Source organism: Cricetulus griseus, chromosome 4 (assembly GCF_003668045.3).
Source record: "Cricetulus griseus strain 17A/GY chromosome 4, alternate assembly CriGri-PICRH-1.0, whole genome shotgun sequence".
Lineage (NCBI taxonomy): Eukaryota > Metazoa > Chordata > Mammalia > Rodentia > Cricetidae > Cricetulus > Cricetulus griseus.
Window position 1 is genome coordinate 211,503,780 of NC_048597.1, and position 22,565 is coordinate 211,526,344.

The 22,565-nt window shown below is 45.4% G+C and overlaps 1 protein-coding gene across 1 annotated transcript in view; it reads right to left on the reverse strand.

Annotated features, from left to right (window-relative positions):
- Positions 1 to 22,565, reverse strand: part of LOC100761626 (inhibitor of carbonic anhydrase) — a 41,576-nt gene that overhangs the window by 13,798 nt on the left and 5,213 nt on the right. The window contains exons 2-12 of the mRNA XM_027414333.2: positions 21,289 to 21,461; positions 18,932 to 19,040; positions 17,629 to 17,790; positions 15,765 to 15,912; positions 14,702 to 14,757; positions 10,659 to 10,837; positions 8,351 to 8,522; positions 7,279 to 7,421; positions 5,146 to 5,236; positions 3,633 to 3,689; positions 1,115 to 1,270 (exon numbers count right to left, since the gene is read on the reverse strand). Coding sequence (XP_027270134.1) covers positions 1,115 to 1,270; positions 3,633 to 3,689; positions 5,146 to 5,236; positions 7,279 to 7,421; positions 8,351 to 8,522; positions 10,659 to 10,837; positions 14,702 to 14,757; positions 15,765 to 15,912; positions 17,629 to 17,790; positions 18,932 to 19,040; positions 21,289 to 21,461 — 1,446 coding nt within the window. The remainder of the gene's footprint in view (positions 1 to 1,114; positions 1,271 to 3,632; positions 3,690 to 5,145; positions 5,237 to 7,278; positions 7,422 to 8,350; positions 8,523 to 10,658; positions 10,838 to 14,701; positions 14,758 to 15,764; positions 15,913 to 17,628; positions 17,791 to 18,931; positions 19,041 to 21,288; positions 21,462 to 22,565) is intronic.

The window sequence follows — 22,565 nt, forward strand, 5'->3', positions numbered from 1 at the left end:
AGCTCTGGAACATTACCAGGATAGAATAAAAAAATGCAGTTTCAGATAGGGTGAGTTTAATATGCCCTTGAGATCCTAAGTGGATATGGCAATAGACAGTTCAATAGACAAATGTTTTAGCTGCATGCAGTGCTGCATGCCTGTAATCCAGGCTCTTGGGAGGCAGAAGGATCGGGAGTTCAAGGTCAGCCTCAGCTACATGAGGAGTTTGAGACCAAGCTGGACTTCATGAAACTGTGTGTGTGTGTGTGTGTGTGTGTGTGTGTGTGTGTGTGTGTGAGTATGTGTGAGTGTGTGTGAGTGTGTGAGTGAGTGTGTGTGTGAGTGTGTGTGTGTGAGTGAGTGTGTGTGTGTGTGAGTGTGTGTGTGTGTGAGTGTGAGTGTGTGTGTGTGAGTATGTGTGAGTGTGTGTGAGTGTGTGAGTGAGTGTGTGTGAGTGTGTGTGTGTGAGTGTGAGTGTGTGTGAGTGTGTGAGTGAGTGTGTGTGTGTGTGTGAGTATGTGTGAGTGTGTGTGAGTGTGTGTGAGTGTGTGAGTGAGTGTGTGTGAGTGTGTGTGTGTGAGTGTGTGTGTGTGAGTGTGTGTGTGTGTGAGTGTGTGTGTGTGTGTGTGTGTGAGTGTGTGTGTGTGTGTGTGTGTGTGTGTGTAGAGGTCAAGGAGCAATCTGTGTTTGGGGATTATCACCCTTTAGACCCAATAATAGCAGTAGCAGGCATCATTTTATTCCGTGCATATCAAGAGCCTAGTTTTTCATCCCATGAGGACTGAGCTGCACTTGGATGTGAATGCTTAGGGGTTGGGCTTAGACCGGGGAAAGAGCGCTTTATGCAACCCGACTACTCCTTAACCGGTTGGAAAGGATGGGCTCTTACAGGAGCAGGAGACAAACCAAGCTGGGGCATTTCACTCCTCCCCTGTATCCACACCCACTTGCTTTGATGGGAGTGGATAGCCCTGGGGGCAAGTGGATGCAAAAAAGTGGGGAGGCGAGGCTCACCTTCTATCTGTCAAGCCTTTGACCCCTTGATCCACTGAACTGAATTCCCGCCCCCGCCCCGCCCCCGGAAACTCAAGTACAAGCCCAAGCAAGGGCTTCACCTTCAGAACACACTTACCAAATTTGCAAGACCCAGTTTGGTTGTATATTAAACCCAAGGGGATAGTCCAGCCTGCAGAAGTGCCAACTGCTGTGTGGCAGGACTTCTTGCCTCGAAGAGAGTTCCAGGTGATGCCAACGTCTGATTTCTTAACCACAGCCACAACATAATAACCTTGCAGTGGAGACACCAAAACACATGCTCTTACTGTTTGGAGAAGGAGAGCAGACAAAAGCAGGATCTGACACGTCCCCATCCCCATGACATCATCTCTGCGTGATGGAGAATAGGAACTTGGTTTCTCCATTTTCTGTTCTCTTCGATCCCTTGGCAGATGTGTGGAAACTGCATAGCCAATGTTTGCCTACAAGTGTGACCTTAGGATTGTGAGAATGGAAGGTGGAAGTAGTCCAAGGGAGCCTTTGCTTCTCCTTCAGCATCCCTCTTCTTTTTATCACACTGCCTTAACTTCCCAGATAACCTGCAGCTCTCTGGGTGGAGCGAGCATTCTTGCCTCCTTCGTGATTCATGGAACTATCACCAATGCATCCGTTATTCTTACCCAAAGAATACACTACTGAATTGTGTTCATTAGTGAGTCTGATCTGAAGAAGGAATTGGTAAGATTAGATAGAAATAGAAATCTTTAGAATTAGAAAACAGTGTGATTCACTACCTCCTCCATTAGACACATACCCTGCCCTACCTGGATGTGTTCAAATGTGGGAAAGTTGGGGCTCAACATGGCAAGTGGAAGACTTGTTTCGCTAGGTATTTCTTAAGTGACCTCAGGTGCCTCTATATGTGCCTACATTTCTCATTAGTAAAATGAATGCCAAAACTCATCCAGGGAGAGAATCTGATGTGTGCTGTTGTGGGTGGGGAGAAGAGGTGAATCCGTAGGTTCCTAGCAGTGGTGCTAGTGGCAGAGACCGTGCTAGATTCTCTGATTCCACTGAGTCAGCAGCTAGCCTCTGACTGGGCCCTGTAATACAAGTAGCTAAGTACTATCTACTAATGCTAAAATACTAGTACTGTCTTCAGGTCTAGGGTTTTTACATTTATACAATTAGATACTATCATCTACCTTTGACTCCGTGTGTAGGTGTGTGTGTGTGTGTGTGTGTGTGTGAGAGAGAGAGAGAGAGAGAGAGAGAGAGAGAGAGAGAGAGAGAGAGAGAGAGAGAGAGAGATACACAGAGAGAAACAGAGAGAGATAGGAGAGACAGAGAAAGACAAGAAAAACAGAGGCAGAGAGGTAAGAGAGACAGAAGCAGTGAGACAGATCGGAGTGAGAGATAGTAGAGACAGAAAGATAAGAGAGAGAAACAGAGAGAGTTGGTGTGAAGGTTTGATGATTGACTTTATAAGATCTAGAACTCCCTTGGAGATAAAGCTTTGGGCGTGTCAGTGAGGGATGACTGGGTTAATTGGGGTGGGAAAGCAGATACCATTCCCTGGGCTCCATAAAAAGGAGAAAGCTAGCCGATCCCCAACTCTCATGTCTCCCCATTTTCTCTCCACTGATGCGATGTGACCAGGCAGCTTCCCACTCCCACCACCATGCTTCAGCACTATGATGAATTGTATCCCCCAGAACTGTAAGCTCAAATAAACCCCTCCCCACCCCCTTAGGATGCTTTTGCCATAGCAACAAGGAAAACAACTGATACACTTGGTTAAATACAGAGCTCTCTCCATCCAAACCTGCTCCTCCCCAATTTGCTGTTTGGTCATGGTGTTTCATCACAGCAATAAAAATCCTCAGGCAGGGTGGTTTGTTCTAAAGACAAGGTTGACTCCCCTAATAGTAAGTTCTAGCTAACCACAGGGTAGTTCCCATTTTCCTCCTCTTCCTCAGCAGCCCTGGGAATCTCCTTCTCACATGAGGCCTCACCTGGTCCTAGAAGTTCCCAGATGGCTCCTGTCCCAGTGCAAGGATGGTCACATGACAGGAACACAATGCTGTGTCAGGAGGACTTGGGGGTCCCACTCACCTCAACTCTTCTCAAGCTTAGCTACAGCCATCTCTGGCTGTGTGGCCCTGGGAAGCCACCCAGTCCTTGGACCTCAGTGTCCTCATCTAGATCCCATGGAGCAACAATGCCCATTCTACCAGATTGCTGAGGAGAATAAACAGGAGTTGTGCTAACAGAAGTCTTTCAACTGTCAAGTGCCCTGCAAACATCGATTATTATGGCTGCCTTAGGCAACAACGAACCTGGGCTTCTTTTTTTCCAACTCTAATAAGTTTGGTTTTATTTATTATTATTTTTAATTGATGTGTATGTGTGCACACCTTCATGAAGGTACCAGCAGAGGCCAGAAGAGGGCACCAAAGAGGGAACTGGAATCACAGTTGTGAGCCACCTGATGTGAGTAGCGGGCATCAAACTTGAGTCCTCTATGAGACCAATACTCATCCTTCACCACTAAGCCATCTCTCCAGCCTCCAATTTTGTTTTTAAGGCCGCCTTCATCCTCTTCCCAAGCAGAAGGTTCTGCTTTTGAACCCCAATGTTACTGATTCACTCACCTTCCAAAGGTGCATTCACACACATAGACCCCAGTCTTTCACTGCCGTGTGGAGACACTAAAAAAAAAAAGAAAAGAAAAGAAAAAGAAGAAAGAAACATTTAGGGTGGTTGTGTGATATTTTGATTGCTTTCTGACAACAAAGTTTTCTTTGAATCAGAGGGCAGAGCCAGCTACTAGCTGACCAAGATTAATCATAGAGGTTTTGGAGGACTGAGGACAGATAGAGAGACGGGAAGTAGTAGAGTGGGGCTTAGAGAGAGTCTGGCCCTTTTGAATGGAGGAATGAAAGAGATAGGAGGTCACTGGTCACTCCTCTGATCACTCAGGTTCTTACACATATATCTGACTCCCAAGTTTTTACTGATAAAGAGTAATTTTACTCTGTAACTTACATGATATGTCATATAAGTTACTCTATCCAAGCTGTGAATTTTTCAATCTCAACTGAGACTGACTAAAATGAGAAATGTTGGCTTAGTGATCTATTGGTGGTTATCAACTGGCTAAGGTTCCACAGGAGCATTTAACTCCATCTCCCCCTGCCCTTTGCTATTAGAACATGAGGTTCCATCCAGAATCTCCTCAACATTCAAACAGATACAAAATGAAATAAGATGCCCATTGAAGGGGAGAAGAGACCACTGCAGATATTGGCAGAGATCCTTTTGAGGTAGCTGTCTGGATTTGACATCTTCCCTGAGCTAACAGCAAGTTTAACCCAAGGGCTGTTTGGCACGCACTGTGATGGCTCTACTCACCCCGTGCCCTCCAGTATCATCATAGCCATTATAAGAGGTATGATTTTGAACTCTTTCTGCTGCCTGGCAGGGGCCGAGATACTGAAGACACAGACGCTTGTTCCCCTCACTTTGGCTGTCAGACTATTGAAACGGCAGTCCCCAAGGAACTGGAATTCCTCCAGGAATATTGTTCTGGGGAAGGGAAAGACTAAAGTACTACTGAAAGCCTGAGGAAGAATTTGTCTCCCAAGGAAAGATTTCAAACAGCTCTGACACTTGTCAAACACCTTGCAGGGCAGACTGAAGCCAAACATGATGCTCATCTGTGCATGTATCTTGCCTTCTATTCAGACATGAACATGATTATCTTCATATTAGAATCCTGAAGATGGACTTGGGCATCACAATGTCTCTAATCTCTCTCTCTCTCTCTCTCTCTCTCTCTCTCTCTCTCTCTCTCTCTCTCACTCTCTCTCTCTCGTTTTTTCATTATTATGTGACTCTTAAATTGGTGTATTGAGGGGAGTGGTTGTGCTTAGTTTGTCCTGGCTGCTGGGTCCAGTCCTTGATCCTAAAACCTTTGGAAACAGTCCTAATGGCCACATCTGTAGCCGAGCTGACTCTGTTGTGGAGTAGAAGATTCTATTTCAAAGTGTCCTAAGATACAAAAACAGTTACAATTATCTTAATCAGAAAAAGGACACTGCTTCTTCACTTTTTCTGTGCCCATTGCCCAGAGAGGAACACAGAGAATCCCCACCCTCCACTCACTGTAGTTCTCGCCCAGGACGGGCACCAGACCACAGTGGCCGGCGATGTAGGCAAACCCTCCATCCAAGCTCATGGCATCGGCTTCTCCTTTCTGAAGAAAGAAATCAGTGGTGAACTGTGTGGCTGTCTTCCATCCCACTGACCCTCAGGCTCTCCATCTCATGAGTTTCCTGTCACGTGTACTTATTTAACCAGACCGTGGCACTCCCAAAGCTGCTGCAGTGGAAATGTAGAATTTAGAAAACTAGACCTGTCTTTGTCCCGTCGTCTAGAAACAAGGGCTCAATTCAGGCTGTGCTCTCTGGACATCCCTGTGTCCTCCTAGGAGACACCCCACACCCCCGGACATGCCACAGCACACTTTCTTTATGATCATTGTCACTTAATTCAGTAACCCACATGGCCAGACTCAGGAACCATATTTAACCTGTTTCTTGGAAAATGTTTTCTTTCAACCAGTGGAATCAAATATGTCCCCCCAAATCCTATTAGCACTGCACTCAGTGATGCAAGAAATATTGCCAACAAACAACTAATAAATAATTAACTAATAAAATAATGAATGACCATTAAATAATTCATTCATAATTAACTTGATTATCTTAATCATTTTTTCTAAACCGAACAACTAATGTATTCTTACAGTCATAAATAAGATCACTGAGCTAAAAATAGTTAAATGGAGTGTAGCTCACCCTTGTAATTCCAGCACTGGTGAGCCTGAAGCAGGAGAATGCCACAAGTTCAAGGCTAGCCTGGGCAACATAGTGAGCCAGACCATCAAGGATTTAGAGTGAGACTTTTTGTCAAACACCAGCAACACCAATGTACATTCATATATATGCTTCACTTTGACTCCTTGACTGCCCTAGAAATCTAAATGCTAACCAGAGCAGGAAAAAAGCATCCCATGCCAGGCTGTTTCCCAGCATTGTGCCGTGGCTGGGGATGGAGGTCACTAGGAAGAGCAAGTATAGTGACTGGAGTTCAGTGGGAAGAGCAAGGCCTTGGATTTTAATGTCCAGTACCAGTCAAACAACAAACCAACTCTCAAAAATAAAGTAAAAAAATAATTAAATGAGCGACACACTGGGAACACACATATTTAAAAAACTGGGCAGTGATTCACTCACCATGCCTCATAAAGGCAGATAAAACAGAAAGTGTCCTTCGATAAATTAACAAACCAAGCAGAAAGAGGTTAAATAATCTGTCTGATAAATGGTCTATTTTCCTACATTAACCACTGGCTATTCAAAGTACACATCCCAAATACTGTACTATGTTCATTTTTTTTTTTGAGACAGAGTTTCTCTCCATAATAGCTGTGGCTGTCCTGGAACTCACTCTGTAGAGTAAGCTGTCCTTGAACTCACAGAGATCTTCCTGTCTCTGCCTCCTGAGTGCTGGGATTGAAGGTGTGTACCACCATCACCCTGAAATTTTTATATTCATGAAATGACTGAAAATTCCTTTGTGGGCTTTGTGAGGTTTAAGAGAGTTAATGGAAGTTTACAGGCCATGAAGAAAGTACTGCAGAAACATTAGCTACCAATTAATATAACAATGAACTCAGAAATACTGACAGTTACAGGGATTAAAAAAAATCCAATCCCATATGTATGATAGCTAAGGGTTTATTAAATAATTCAAGCGTTAAAAACTATAATTAGCTAGATAAATAGGGGCAGAAATACTTAGTAGGATATCATGCAGAACTTTTTTGGTTCTTGTTTGTTTGAGACAGAGTCTCCTGTAACTTAGGCTAACCTCAATCTTACTATGTAGCCAAGGATAGCCTTAAAATGATTCTCTTGCTTTCACCTCCCATGGGCTGGGATTACAGCCATGCGCCACCATGCCTGGATATGCAGCTATTAAAAACATATTTTAACTGAAGTTTTCATTATCTAAGAAAGTGTACCTGCTATGTCCAAGACTTTAAATAATAAAGGCATTAATACTTAGTAACAGATTACTGTATGCCAGGCAATACTCCGGAGTATTTAAGCGGTAATCTTTACAACTGACAGATTTTGGAAACGACAGACCCAACAAAATTTGAATCTCATGGGTTAGTCCCAAGAGATTTACCCAAAATCAGGGGCCAGGATGAGGAAGTGGATTTCCTACCGTGATGGCAGCAATGCAGTCCTCAGGGGTTTCCTTCGTGACACATGCCAACGCACCGCCACTCACAGCACTCCAGTGGTCACACTTGGCTCTCTCCTGCTGGCCCACTGCACACCACTGGACCCTCCTGGAGTCTTCCAAACCTAGGATGCACAGAGACCATGCAAGGATCCCAAAATAGCCCCAGATGGCTGCAGCCATGCTGCCCAATGGAGCACCAGTGAAGGCAATGGGTGGGCGTGACTCACTTCGTGCCTTAGCTCCTGGCCACCTGACATTGACTAGGAGAACTAGAGATCCAGGTGTTCATGAAAAATAGTGATGTCACCTCCCCAGGGAAGCTTCTCAGCTCTTCATCCCAAAGCTGGGCCTTCTGGAACTTTCCTTTGCAGAACTTCCATCCAGGGAGTAGCCCAAGGAAGTTACGTTCTGCTCTGATGGCCTCATTGCTGCTGCTCACCCAGTGTGTTAGCTTACATCTAACACTCTGGAGGTACTCAGTGACTAGCGTTTGACTAAATGGAGGGTGAAGGCAGAGAAGTAGCAAAGAAAGGGGTGAAAAAGGCCAGGGAGGGTGGCAGCTGCACTCAAAGCCTCTGGAACTCCCTTTTAGTTCCGCTCCTGACTGTGGTCATGGCCACGTTCTCACATCAGCTTAGGATGGAGTGTCCTCCCTATTGAACAGACCTGTCACTAGGTGAGTGGACTCAGGTATCACGAATCCAGAGCTACCATTGCCTTAAATTGTCTATAATATGAAGGTCCTCAAATCCCTCTGTAGGGACTGGAACAACGCCACAGTAGTGGAGTCCTAGCTTCACATCTGTGAGGCTCTGGGTTCAAGCCCCAGCTCCAGTATCTCCACCATATAACGTTTTTGTCATTAAATAACTTATATCTTTCCCCTGACTCAGCAGAACATCTGCTCATTAACCCAGTGTCCTGAGTAGCTCTCAAGGGCTTTACAGGCCAATAAGGTTAGGTGAAACTTGCAGTCACCAAGTTTCTCAGTCCATGGTCTTTGCTTCACCCTGAGGTGAAGCTTGGCAGGTCCCTCCCAGGCCTGACATACCTCTCTTTAGATTCTTAATGTTAGAAAAATGCTCATATCCCAGGTACAGATTGATGTCCATCTTTGGAGGAACCCTTAGAAGTCCATGAGCAGTGTCAGTGAACAGTAGGTCTTTCCCGTGAGGGGAGCCGAAGAGCTGGAAGGCTGATGACTTGCCATTTCCAAAATGTTCCTGTTCAGAGGCAGGAAAAGGGATGGAGGAACACGGGAATGAAAGTGAAGACAAAATGAACCCAAACTAGGTAAGGGGGAAGGGAGGGAAGAGCCATGCAGTCATCCTTGGCCATGGTTTCTTTCTGCTGTTTCAGTTGCCTGTAGTTAACAACACTTTGAAAATACTAAATGGGACATTCCAGAAAGAAGCAATAAATTTTAAGTAACTTTAATTATAGTGAGTGTATGGCTGTATTTTCTATTTTGTTACTGTTAATAATCACTTACTTTGCTTAAAGCAATTTCTGTATTAGTCTTTATCATATACTTGAGTGTATAGAAAAAAATACAAGATAGTTGCTGACTTACACTGGTTTGACATTGATTCTTTTTTAACATAATGATGATGGTCTGCTGGAACACAGTTCACTGCATCAAGGAGTGTCTCTCTGTCTCTCTGTCTCTCTGTCTCTCTGTCTCTCTGTCTCTCTATCTACCCATCTATCTGTAGGGTTTGGGACTTTCTACAGTTACAGGAATCCACTGAAGACTTTTTTATTGTTGTTGAGTTTTTTGTTTGTTTGTTTGGTTGGTTGGTTGGTTGGGGTTTTTTGTTTTGTTTTGTTTTGAGATGGGGTTTCTCTGTAGCTTTGACTGTCCTAGAACTCAATTTGTAGACCAGGCTGTCCTTGAACTCACAGAGATCTGCCTGCCTCTGCTTCCTCTGGTGCTGGAATTGAAGGCTCGCACCACCATCACCCAGCTCCACTGATGATTTTTAAGTAACCCCTTACACAGATAAAGGGAGATATCCTGTACACAAAAGCAATGCCTAGGGCTTCTAACAAGTCTCTTCATGGACAGTTTTAATCAAATTTCATCTACTCTGAGCCATGTAGATTCAGAGAACTGCAAGGGGCTGACCCAAAGACCTGTAGAAAGGTGTTTGAGTTGGTCATGTGCCAGGCAGCTGCCTGTCTCCAGTAGAGCTCTTGCTGTGTGTTTTCATGGCTGCCTCTTGCTTGACCAATGATGGCAATGCTAGATTTCACCCTGAAGTTGCTTGCACCAGCACCATTGCCACTAGGGCTGCAGGTGTCCTCTACCCTCTCTTTACCCCAGGATTCTTGCTAGGACCAGTTTACTTTCAGACCTCCAAATACTTCAAATGCCCTTTGCCTCTGTCTCCTTGGCCTGGCCCACAGTTGTTCCTGAGTGTGGCTCATAGTAGCATCTGTCCATGTGCTTTCAAAGGACCGCATTTGCTAGGTTTGGTAGCACATGTCTGTAATGCCAGCACTTGGAGGCTGAAAAAGGAAGATGAGAAGTTCAAGTCCTTCTTTGGCTACATAGCAAGTTCAAGGCCAGTCTGGGCCACATGTGACCTGTCTCAGCAAAAACCAAAGTAGAACAATAACAATAACAAAAATCAAATGACTGTATTTTGCTCTTGCAGTGGCTCTGTGTGAAATGCCACCTGCCGCTTTCTCTAATAATCCTCCGCCCTTCCTTTGGACACACACAACTTATCCCCGGGGCTCAGCATTCTTCCCAGAATGCTCTTCAAATGAATTTCTCTGTTAAAGCACAAAGTATGTGGCCCATGTTCTTAAGGTTGTACAATCCCTCCTGGTAATAATGTGAGCACTCCTTGTGACTTTGTGGATCCAAGGGCAACTCTGTCTAGTTCATCTCTGAGTCTGAGTACGATGTTGGCAGAGATGGGGCAATGTACAGAAGCTGCCTGGGAGAGAGTGCCACCAATACAGAGACAGTGCCCATGTTCTGGGACCTCTGTCAGGGAAGTCACAAGCTAGCATTGGGGTCATAAGGGAAGCATTTTCTTGAGGCAGAAGGAACTTAGTAGAACTGGAAAGAGTAAAAGGAGGCAGAAAGTACTCTGAGAGTCTTTAGTTCCCAGGATGGTGATGCCAATCACATGACCCTTATGGCTTCCACTGTCTGTAATAAACAGACTAGGTAGATTGTTGGTGTAGTGTGCTAACACTACCCATTGTGTCCTGAATACACAAAAACTTCTAGTCTTTGCAGTCAGAAGGAGAGGAAGACTCCCTGTCCCCCCCACAGCCCCTCCCCACTATACACACTGAAGCAGGGAGCTGTAACCTGGGGAAAGGATGCTGGGTGGGGGTACCTGGGCCACTCTGAGAAGCTCTTGGATCAAGTCCTCCTTGCCATCCACACTACGAGCCAACACAACATGAGAAGGGACCCGGGCCAGGTAACACTGCTCGTATTCATCCACCGGCCTGCGGGTGTTGTCAGTGCAGAGCAGCTCATACTGGTCCCTGTCTGCTTTGTGTGGCAGTACCTCTGAGGAGGGAAAGTTCAGGTGAGCAGACTGTGATGACTCCCCCCCACACACACAGAGTCAGTGGCCTGAAGGGGACTGAGAATCCTTTCCAAACACACTTTACACAGGGGAGAGAGCAGAGGACTCATCAGGGCAAACAACTGCTTTACAATCTCACTGCAGGTCACCCAGGGTTGGGTACCATGCCTGGCCAAGGCACCCTCCAGCTGCCCATTTCCCTGTGGCTCTGCAAATAAAAATGGTGACAGCAAACACATGTTGAGCAATGATGGCCCACACAAGTGTTCACAAGGCTCACAGCTGCATAGGCCTCTTTACACTTAATCCCCCAACCCTAAAGGAAGCCAGATATGGAATGATCACATTACAGACATGAAGAAACAGAATCAGACTGTTAAGGTAACACTTAAGGTCAAAGTCTCAGCGGTGCAGCCATCCTGGGGCAATTCACATCCCTCACAAAGGCAGTCAAGTTCCCCAGAAACAGAGTCTGCTGGGGGAGACTGATATGAGAGTGGAGGGTAAAAAGGAGGCCTAGGGTCCCAGTCATGGAGCTCTGCAGGTGCAAGAACAGGTCCCTTGACTGCCATGTTGATTTGGGTGTTATGGACTCAGTCATTCATAGGTTGAGTCCTAATCCCCAGTGTCTCCGCTTGTGACATTATTTGAAATAGTCCTTACAAATGTACACCAGTGAGATGTGACCATCCTGGAATACAGTGGGCTCCTAATCCAATGCAACTGGTGTTCTTGTGAAAAGAGGAAATTGGGACAGAGATATGCACACAGGGAGTCTGCCGTGTAAACATGAAGTCAGACAGTAAAGATGTGTGCGTACAAGCCAAGGGACATGGAGACAGCCAGGAGAGCAGCAAGTCTTGGTCATCTCCTCAGAAAGAATGAGCCCTGTTGACACTATGATCATGATTTTCCAGCCTCCAGAAGGAGGGTATGATACATTTCTATTGCTTAAACCACCCAGCGTGTGGCACTTTGTATTGGCAGGCCTGGAAAATGAACACAGATAGACTTGGGATTAATGAAAGTCTTTTACTGAAAGAGGAGAAACCAGGCTGGTGGTACAGGCCTATCCCAGCTACCCATGATGCTGAGGTAGGAGGATTGCAAGTTCATTGCCTGCCTGGGTAATAAAGTGAGGTCAAGACAAACTCAGCCAACTTAGTGAGACCGTGTCTCAAATTGAAGAAAGTAAAAAGAGGTCTTGGAGTGTGTGGCTCAGTGGTGTGGCACTTGCTGGATGTGCAAAGCCCTCATTTTGATCAGTACTGGGAAAAAAAGCAGGGAGGAGGGAAGTAGGGGGGGGTTACCATTAGATTCTGGGGATCGTTATGATTTAAACTCAGTATGTCACAGGAATAAACACATTTAAAATCCTTATTAAAAAAAATACTGACTGGGCGCTGGTGGCACATGCCTTTAATTCCAGTACTTGGGAAGCAGAGGCAGGTTGACGTCTGAGTTTGAGCCAGACTGAGTTCCAGGACAGGCAGACCTGTTACACAGAGAAAACCCTGTCTCAAAAAGAAAGAGAGAGAGAGACAGAGACAGAAACAGAGACAGAGACAGAGAGAAACAGAGACAGAAAAAGAAAGAAGAAAAATCCAAAGAAATTAATTTTTTAATTTAAATTTTAATTAATTAATTAATTAATTAATTTTAGACAGGATCTCACTATATAGCCTTGGCTGGCCTGGAACTCAATATGTAGATCATGCTGGCCTTAAATTCACAGACATCCTCCTGCTTCTGCCTCCAAAAAGCTGAGACGAAAGGCATTCACTACCTTGCTAGGCCATGAATTTTTAGTGATTTCTTACCATTAAAATTTAAGCTAAGGGGCTGGAGAGATAGTTCAGCAGTCAAGGGCACTGGCTGCTCTTCCAGAGAACCCAGTTCAATTCCCAGCACTCACATGGCAGCTCACAACTGTCTGTAACTCCAGTTCCAGGGGATCTGACACCTTTACACCAATGCACATAAAATGAATTTAAATAAATTATTTTTTTAAAAAAATAAGTTAAAAAATCCATGTGCTCTAAAAACCTCAGAAAGAAAATGCTTTTCCACCTGACTCACTAGATGGCCAAAGCAGTGGTGGCAGCAGTCCTTGGTTTACCACCAACAGTCACTTACAGCCCATGTGGAGGAGTGCTTCCAAAAACTCTCCTTGTAAGGTCAGGGAGGTCTTACTACAGTGGGAAAATGACTTTCAGCAAAGGTAAGCCAGAATGGTCTGGGACAGCCTGCTCCTTCCCCAAGGGAGGAGCTTTTAATTCTCCATAGTAAGTGCCAGGTGATGCCACCCACTGGCACACCCATAGTAACACAGACATCCAAAGGCCACAGCAAAAATTATTTGGAACAGCTTGGCTCTGGAAGATAAGACCCCAAAATGGCCTTAGTCATGAAAATTGTTGATAATAGGACATGCCTCAATTTCCAAAATGCTGACACACCAGGCCAGAGAGCAGCGATGAGAAGGTGAACAGTGAATGGCCGAGCAAGAGAGCTAAGGATGCTAATGTCATCACGGGAAAACGTGCTAAGTTATAGTCCAGGGTAAACCGTGAGGAACTGTAAACTTCCTGGAAGTGTTTGTTATAATACTGAGCTTAGCATTGAGCTTTAAACATTGAGAGAGGCATGGTGTGTTTGTAACTGGTATTTAATAGGATATAAAACCAAGAATCTGGCCAGGCCTAGAGGCTTTTTCCTGTAAACCCAGCTACTTTGGAGACTGATCAGGAAGGTAGGAAATTTGAGAACTGCTTGGTCGACAGAATGAGTTGAAGATCAGCTGGGAAACTAGTGAGACCTTGTCTCAGATGACCAATAATAATAGTAACAATAATAATAATAGCAATAATAATAATAACAACAATAATAATAATACATGAAAAGGGAAAGATCTAGGAATGCAACTCTGCCAGAGTGTTTGCCTGGCATGTACGAGGTACTGGGGTCAGTGCACAGAACTTACACATGCACATATGCACATGCACGCAAATGCAAAGTCCCAGAATATATCATCTTAATTTGTCTAAAATCGATGCTTTGCTTGTTTAAGCTAAATTGTCCAAAATGGTGGAAAGGTTTGCCATGTTATTTTTGTTTTCAAATTTAAAAATAAGGTGGGGTGTGGAGGTGTTTATCGGGGGTAAAGCATTTGTCTAGCGCATACAAGGTACTTGGTTTACTGCCTGGCATTGCAAAAACTTCTTTTTTTAATTCTTTAACTACTACTCATATTTACATATCTATCCCGTCTATTCCCTTGCCCTCCCATCCTCCCATGTTCCCCCCAACCCCTCCCAACCCATCTCCAAACTTCTACCCAGGGATTGTGAGGCCCTCCACCAGGTACCTTCAAAGTCTGTCATTTCGTTTGGAGGAGGGCCTAGGCCTTCCTTGCTGTATCTGGGCTGCAGTAGTATCCCTCCATAGGGAATGGGCTCCTAAAGTCCATTTGTGCTCTAGGGTTAAAGACTGGCTCCACTGTTAGAGGTCCCATAGACTGTCTTGGCCTCCTAGCTGGCACCCACATTCAGAGGGCTTCAGAAACAACTTCTTTCATTAGTAGTAACGGTCCAAAAATCATGTTCACTAGATTTATAGAGGTTAGCTAGCCAAGAGAATGAGGGAGGGGTGGGTGCAGGTCAGCAGGCGACAGATGTGAGCTAAGAAGAAGAATAAGTGGGGTACTATGCAGAAATGGTGGGAATGCTTTCCTAAAATCTCTTCTGTATCATTAGCCATTTCAGTATCACTCTTTTCTAAAAGTGAGACAGAGTCCGAGCCTTTGACCAGGCTGGGGCCCACTTTACTCTTTGTCCAGCACTTACCAAACACTGCCAGGTGCCTTACGAAGCTCACATCCCCCGCACCATCCTGCAGACATCTGCAAACAGGACAGCCAAGGTCAGGCACTCTGCCTAGGAACACACCTCACCTGGCTCTTGTGCAATGCCTCTTAGGATCTGCTGGGGCCTTGCTCACAGTTTCTCTGAAATCCATCTGTCTTCAGGGAGGCAATGGCCTTACCTGAAGCCTTTAAAACATCACAGCCAAGCTGAGACCTGAAGCAGGCAGGAGACCTGGAAACCAGCATCGAGGGCCGGTCTGGAGAAGGATGTTGAAGGAAACAGGACCCTTGCCTTCCTCTCAGAGAGCAGCTCCAAGCAACTGGTTTGGTTTTGACTTTTAAAAGTCATCAGATAGCCTCAGAACCCAGCTAGTCCTGCTCTGGTTTGAGCAGTCACCTTCTCCTCTTACAGAGCATGGAAAGACATGGGCAAAGTACCAAATGTGGCTAGTAGGGAGGCTCCTGAGGCCTGTGTCTGCAAATCCCAGTCCCCAGTCTGTTCCCCCTGACCCCCACACTTCTGTTATCATGAAGAATAGCGTGTTATGGCCTCATCTCTGGGGCACAGTGGGGTCTCCCACAAAGAAGATAGTTCCTCAGGATGATTAGGAGCAGGAGTAGGCCATGGGAGGGACTCAGGACCTTGATGGTCATGCCATCTGGGTGCCAGAGGTATGTCCTGTTCAATCTTGTGTTTGGTCTCTCTGTGATGGTTGATATTATCAGCTAGGCTGGATCATACAATCGAAGTCATATCTGTGAGGGAATTTCTAGGTTAATTAAGGTGGGAAGATCCACCCTAAATGTGGGTGGTACTGTTCTAAGGGAGGAAGTGAGCTGAGTACCAGCATCCCCTGCTCCTCACCAGCTATCTCATGCTCCTGCCGCCATGCCTTCCCCATCATGGTGGCCAGTATCCTCTCAAGCCATGAGCCAAAATAGATTCTCTTTCTTAAGTTGATTCTTGTCAGGTATTCAGTCACAGTTTACGAGAACAATAACTAATAGAAGCCGCGGTTTCAGAGCAAGGGATTCTCACTCACTTGAGGGCTCCAGAGTAGCCGAAGTATGGTTCACTGGAGGAACAGGCACACTTGTCCATCCCCTTCCCCGCACACAGTTGGCACAGGCTGGGGAACGTCTTTCCATCCGCACAGGGGACACAGCTGCTGGAGAAGAATGTGGCTGCTGCTGCTCAACACAGAGACACAGGGCACAGGTGTGAGTGGGCTAAAGCCATCAGATGGTACATGTGTGAGAGAGTATCCTGCGGGAGAGCCTAAGTCTGTGAACATCTCCCAGGACCGCTCCTAGGAAGTGAGTATGTACAGGGAATGTGCTGTACATGGCAGACAATACCCATGCCAGAGTGCATGGATGGATGCATGGCCCAGAGCCCGGTGTGTTTGAGAATCATACTTATATGGCCTCAGGAATCAAGCCTATGAAAATGCTTCCCATCTTGTCTGCTACAGGGTGAGAACTGCTAACCCACATGGAAACAAGATGTGACCAGTGCCATGCACCCTGTTAATTTACCCTGGGGCTGGAGAGATGGTTCAATGGTTAGGAGCACTGGCTGCTTTTCCAGAGGATCTGGGTTCAATTCTCAGTACCCACATGGAAGCTCACAACCATCTGTAACTCACACAGGCAAACCAATGTACATAAAAAAAAATATTGCCAACACCCTACAGGGCCAGGCAGAACACTAAGAAGGCAGGAACTGTTGTAGGTCAGACACCATGCAGTAAATCTTCCTTGCCTTAGACATGAGCCCACCCCACTTCTAACCTTTCTGTATGCAGAGGCTGTGATGACTCATGGGATCCCTGTTTTGGGGAGAGAATTGGTAGATCCTGCTGGTGAGTCAGCAGAGGAGCAAGCCAGCAGCCACTGCCTAACTGCCCAGACAGATGTCCAGTGGTATCTGTCACCAAGGCAAGTAAATACCCTAGAAAGGGCAAAACACAACCAGAGTGGAGGCCAAGGTTGCAGCCCTTTATCGAACTCTATCAGACCCAAGCAGTTGCCTGTCCCTGTTAAAACATGAGTACTGCAAAGGTGGGCAGCACAAAAAAGGTGTGCCTTTGCAGAGTACAGGATCTGATCATCATCTTCAAGGGATGAAAAGGTCTGGGCTCACTATGGCTCATCCTAACTGCCCAAGAAGCCTGGAGCACCCAAGGATGTCCCAGCATTAACCCAGTCATCCTGTCCTCGCCCATGTCCCAAGCACTCACATTAATGCATGGCAGCCTAAGGGGCTAGTGATGTTTCTGGGAGCCCTAGAAAACCTTCCTGTGAGAAGGAAGTGACCTTCCTTAGAGCCATTCAAGGATACCCTTTCCAATACAAACTGCTGTGATTCCTGGGAAGGGGAAACTGACAGCTCAGAGAAACAGAACCACTACCGAGAGAAGCCTCAGCCAGCTCCTATGGGCTGCTGGTGCACACTCTAATCTCCTCTGAGAACATGAAACACACGTTTGTCAGAGACTGAGCGGAGGTTAACATGCATTATCAACTCAACTGGATTTGGAATAACCATGGAAACACACATCTGGGTGTATCTAAGAGGCTGTTTCCAGAAATGCTTAACTAAAGAGGGAAGATATACCGGAACATGGGTGTCACAGTTGATAGCATGGGGGCCTAGTCTAAACAAAGGAAGAAAGCAAGCTGAGGGCTAGCAAAGCCTCAAGCTCCTGTTGCCATGACTTCCCCGCCATGATGGATGTACGCTCAGACTACCAGCCCATAATGTCCTTCCTTCCTGAAGTTGCTTTTGCTGGGTACTTTTCACAGTAACAAAACAAATGATACATTGTATATCCCCAATGTAATCCACTTAGACCACCTGGTGCAGGAGCTCCACTTGAGGGCATGCAGCCTCAGCTGTCTTACCTGTTTCCAGGGATCCAGGAGGAAGCAGTATACTGAGGGGAGTGTACCACCCAGCGGACCAGCCCAGGCCAGCGTGGCAGGACTTCTTGCCCCGGAGCTGGTTCAGTTGGAAGCCTGTGCCCTTCTTCACCAGGGCCACAGCATAATAATGGGTTTTCGGATCTGCAGTGGAACAGAGAGAAAGAGAAGCCTAAAGGAAATGCATCGTTACAACTAGCCTTCCAAGGCATTTGCAATGTAGAATTTCAGAGGATCCTGGGCCCCTGCACCAGCCCCTAGCAAGAAGGGGGGAGGGGAAAAATGGAAAACGCCCTTCTCTGACAGGAAGAGAGAACTGACCCCTTTCAAGGAAATAAATTAATATTGCAAATGCTACCTGACTTACAAGCTAGACTGGTAAGTTTTTTGTTTGTTTGTTTTGTTTTTTGTTTTTTATTGTTGTAGGTGCAAATGCCATTAGCATCCTTTGAATTTCCAATTAGGTCTTTCAAATGCATGATGATCCCTTCTTCTGAAGCTGGACAGAGACAGTAAGCCATGGTGTGTGGTCAGCCATGGGATCGTGGTGGGAAACAAACACTAGCCCATGACATTGTCTTGTTAACCTAGACTTGTTTGTCCTCAGAACTGATCTCTCATTGGCACAGCTCTAGTGGTGAGTAACAGGTTCTGGATAACACCCTTCTCGGGATGTGACCATCCCACAGACTACAGAACCAAGGATATTTCCACCAGGATTCACAAAAGCCACAGCTTCCTGTGGAGAAATACCCCAACCCCGAGAGCCAGTGAACAACACTGTCAATCCAAAGAGCTCCAGACACTTGGTCCCCTGTAATGTTAGTGTGATGATTAATTTTCACCATCAACTTGGCTAGATTGCAATCACATAGGAGACAGACCTCCGAGTGACTTTGGGGGTTTTCAAAGAGACTTAACTGAGAAGGGAAGACCCACCCCTTGAATGTGGGTGGCATCATTCCATGACCTAGGTCCTGGGATGAATAAAAATGAGAAGAAGGTGGGATGGGCACCAGTCTCTCTCACTATCCTCCTCTCTGCTTCCTGGCTACAGATGTGATGGGACCAGCTACTTCCTGCTCCTTCTGCCATGCACTTCCCACTGTGGTGGACTGTATCTTTTCCAACCGTGAGCCAAAAGAAGTCTTTTCTTTCATAAGTTTCTTTTGCAAGCATTCTGTCACCACAACAAGAAAAGTAACTAATGCAGTAGGCAAAGTCCCCACAAACCCCAATGTCCATCATGTCACACCAGTGATACCAGGCCCCAGAGAGAACACACCATCTTTTGATCCATAGTATTCTGCCATGATAGGTTTCAGGCTGTAGTGGGGCAGGCCAGCCTCAGCCACCAAAGCTGCATCAACGGTCACAGCATCTGCTTTGTTGGCCTGAAAGAAGAGACCAGGCATGAATGAAGCTTATCACCCCTGAAGAAGACTCTCCTAGTCTCCAGCTCCATAGAGTCTTCCATAGCTCAGACATCTGTCACCTCCTTCCTGTCTACTCCATGAGGCTGGTGAGGACTGAAAGAAAAGGCTACTGTCGTATGCATGCTGTTTGTTTTCCTCCTTGGTCCTTAACCAACTGACACTTGGTTCACTAGCCTTACCCTTGGGATTGCAAAGTCTGTGCAAGTGGGAACGCCTGTATGTTTTGCTCCCTGGGTAATCTCAGCACATACATGAGCACCCAGCGGGGTAGGTGTCCACATGCGCTTACTGAGCGAGTCAGAGACCTGCAGAACGCATCCACCCAGGAGAACTCATGCTGCATCTTTCACGTCTGGATCTCAGAGATGTGTCAGCTACAGGGTTCCTCCTCCCTGCAGAAAGCAGCAACTTCACAGCTAAGATGAAGCTGAGTCGTTTTCTATCCGCATGCAAACCATTCCTTCTATTCCCTAGTGACTGACATTCCTTTTTCAGCACTGGAGAATGAACTCAGAACCTTGTACATCTTGGCAGGTGCTCTATCCCTGAGTAGTGTTTCCAGCCCTTTTACTTTTTTAGATGTTTGAGACAGGGGCTAAATAAGTTGCCCACACTGGACTTGAACTGAATCTATAGCCCAGGCAATCCTTGTATCTCAGGCTTCCCATTAACTGCATTTCAGGCCTGTACCACAAGACCCAGTTTATAAATGGACTTTTAAAGTAATCTTATGGGCTTTTCTGGACCCATTTTAACACAGTCATCCTCAGCATCTGAGGGAGGTTTCTTCTAAAACACCTGCAAAGTCAACAAGGGCTCAAATCCCAGATAGGAAATGGAGTGGCATTGCACACACCCATGCGTATCCTGTCATATACTTAAAACCGTCTCTAGACTACATATAAAACTAACCCAAGGTAGAAGCTGTGTAAACAGTTGTCACACTGTTCTTTTCAAAGGAGGAAAATGAAAAGTCTGTAGTTGTTTGACTATACAAATTCCACATTATAATTATTTTATTATATGTATTCATAGATATGCTTGTATATATATGCATATTTGTGTGTATAACTTAGAACATTACTGAAGGCATGTATCAGAAGCCGACTCAAATTAACTTGAAAAAGGACATATCTAATATTAAAGGTCAGAGAACAAGGTCACTAACCCTGTGGACCACTGTCACACCATCAGCATCATGACTGGAGTCAGGGGCTGCAGGGATATCCCAGTGGTTAAGTCTACTTGTTGCTCTCATAGAGGACCCAGGTTCTCAGCACCCAATAATGGTTCACAACTACCCATAACTCCAGTTCAAGGGGATCCAGCTCCCTCTTGTGACCTTCGTGGGCACCAGGCATACACATGGTATGCAGACATATAGCATGACATGCAGGCAAAACACTCATAAAATAAAAATAAATATAAAAAGAAAGGTAGGTATGTAGGAAGGAAGGGAGGAAGGGAGGGAGGGAGGGGAGGAGGGAGGGAGGGAGGGAGGGAGGGAAGAGATGGGAAACAATATGAATGGAGAAGATATGAGTCCCAGCCATCCCCAAGGGTCCCCGTTCATGATGGCTTTTCTCTACTTCCCCAGTCCTTCCTCTTTGAGTTCCGATAGCAGATGCAAAAAGACAAGTCTTAGATAGCTCAACCTTCTCTGCAAAGGCATAAGGACAAATGGCTAGAACAAATCCATCTCCACTCTCCCATTATCTGTCTCTGTCTCACAACACACACACACACACACACACACACACACACACACACACACACACACGCATGTGCACACGTACACACATGCACACACATACACAAAGGAAAATTTCATGGTTTAAAAAATTCAGCTTCTTGTACTTAAAAATGAACCCCCAACACACACACACCAGCTATGGTGGTTCACTCCTTAGTTCCGGCACTCGAGAGTCAGGAACAGGAACTCTGTGAGTTCCAGGCCAGCCTGCTCTATATAGAGCAGTCTTATTTATTTTTGAGTTTATATAGATTCTCTGGATGTATCAGGTTTTGCTGTGTTATTAATAATATATATATATACTTGAACCCTGTATTAGTTGTCCAATTAAGATTATGACTTTTGCTACTAGTGAGCACTAAACAGCTGTAGTTTCCCCTGCAATGAAAAGTATAGAAAAAGAAAAAAATACACAAAATTTCTTCATCTCTCTTTCAGGCAGCAGCAACTCACCGAGATGTCCTTGATGCACTCAGGGTATGAGGTTTTCATCACACAGCTAACAGATGGGCCATCCGCAGGAAGGACTTTTTTCATATTGTCACTGAAACTGGAACACTTAGTGGCCTCTTGATCTGACACAACACACCATCTTATAGTCCTCTTGGGAGCAGCCAGGCACAGCCCTAGGGGAGAGATACTAGAGGTGTCAGGGACCCATGGCACTCACCTTCCTCTGCTGATAGGAGGGATCAAACACAAGATGAGGAGGTGACTAAGGGGGCTGGACCAATGGCTCGGAGAGATGGTGCAGCACTTAAGTCTACATCCAGCCCTTCCAGAGAACTCCAGTTCAGTTCCCAGCACCTAAGTCAAACAGTTTACAACCGCCTGTAACTCCAGTCCTAAGGGATCTGGATTCTGGCCTCTGTTTGCATACTGCACTCACATGCACAACTCCCCTAAGAGGACAGAGAGGGAGAGAGAGAGAGAGAGAGAGAGAGAGAGAGAGAGAGAGAGAGAGAGAGAGGAGAGAGGAGAGAGGAGAGGAGAGAGAGGAGAGAGAGAGATTAAATATAAATATTTAAATGCTAAAAAAAATGTCATCCAAGTGTCATCCACAAACTAAATTGGCTGCTTTCTTCATGAGAATTCCCGGGGCCCATTTTTCTGACTCTCTCCTTTCCTTTATGTTTAAAAAAGAAAAAAAAAAGTTAAAATCTCCAAAAAGATAACCAGAGTATTAGCAATAGGACACAAAAATTCCACTCCTAAATATATATTTAAAAATTGACAACAGGGACTCAAAAATATATATACATACAGATATTTACAGCAACACTATTATTTTCAGTCACTAAACAGAAAAACATTCAAGAGTGTATAAAGGGAAAGTGAATAGGTTCTAAAGCCTGAACAAGTCTCAAAAACAGCAAGGGAAAGAACCCCAGCAATGGGCTACCGGCAATATGATTGCATTTATGAAAAATATCTAAAAAAGGTAAGTCTGTAGAGATTAACACATGTGATAGCTCATGTCTGTAATTCCAGTTCCCTAGAGGCTCAAAAACAAAACAAAACAAATTTAAAAAAAAAAAAAAGCGGGCTGGAGAGATGGCTCAGAGGTTAAGAGCACAGACTGTTCTTCCAGAAGTTCTGAGTTCAATTCCCAGCAACCACATGGTGGCTCACAATTATCTGTAATGAGATATGGTGCCTTCTGGCCTCCAGGGATACATGCAGGTAGAACACTGTATACTAAATAAATAAATAATTTTTAAATAAAAAAA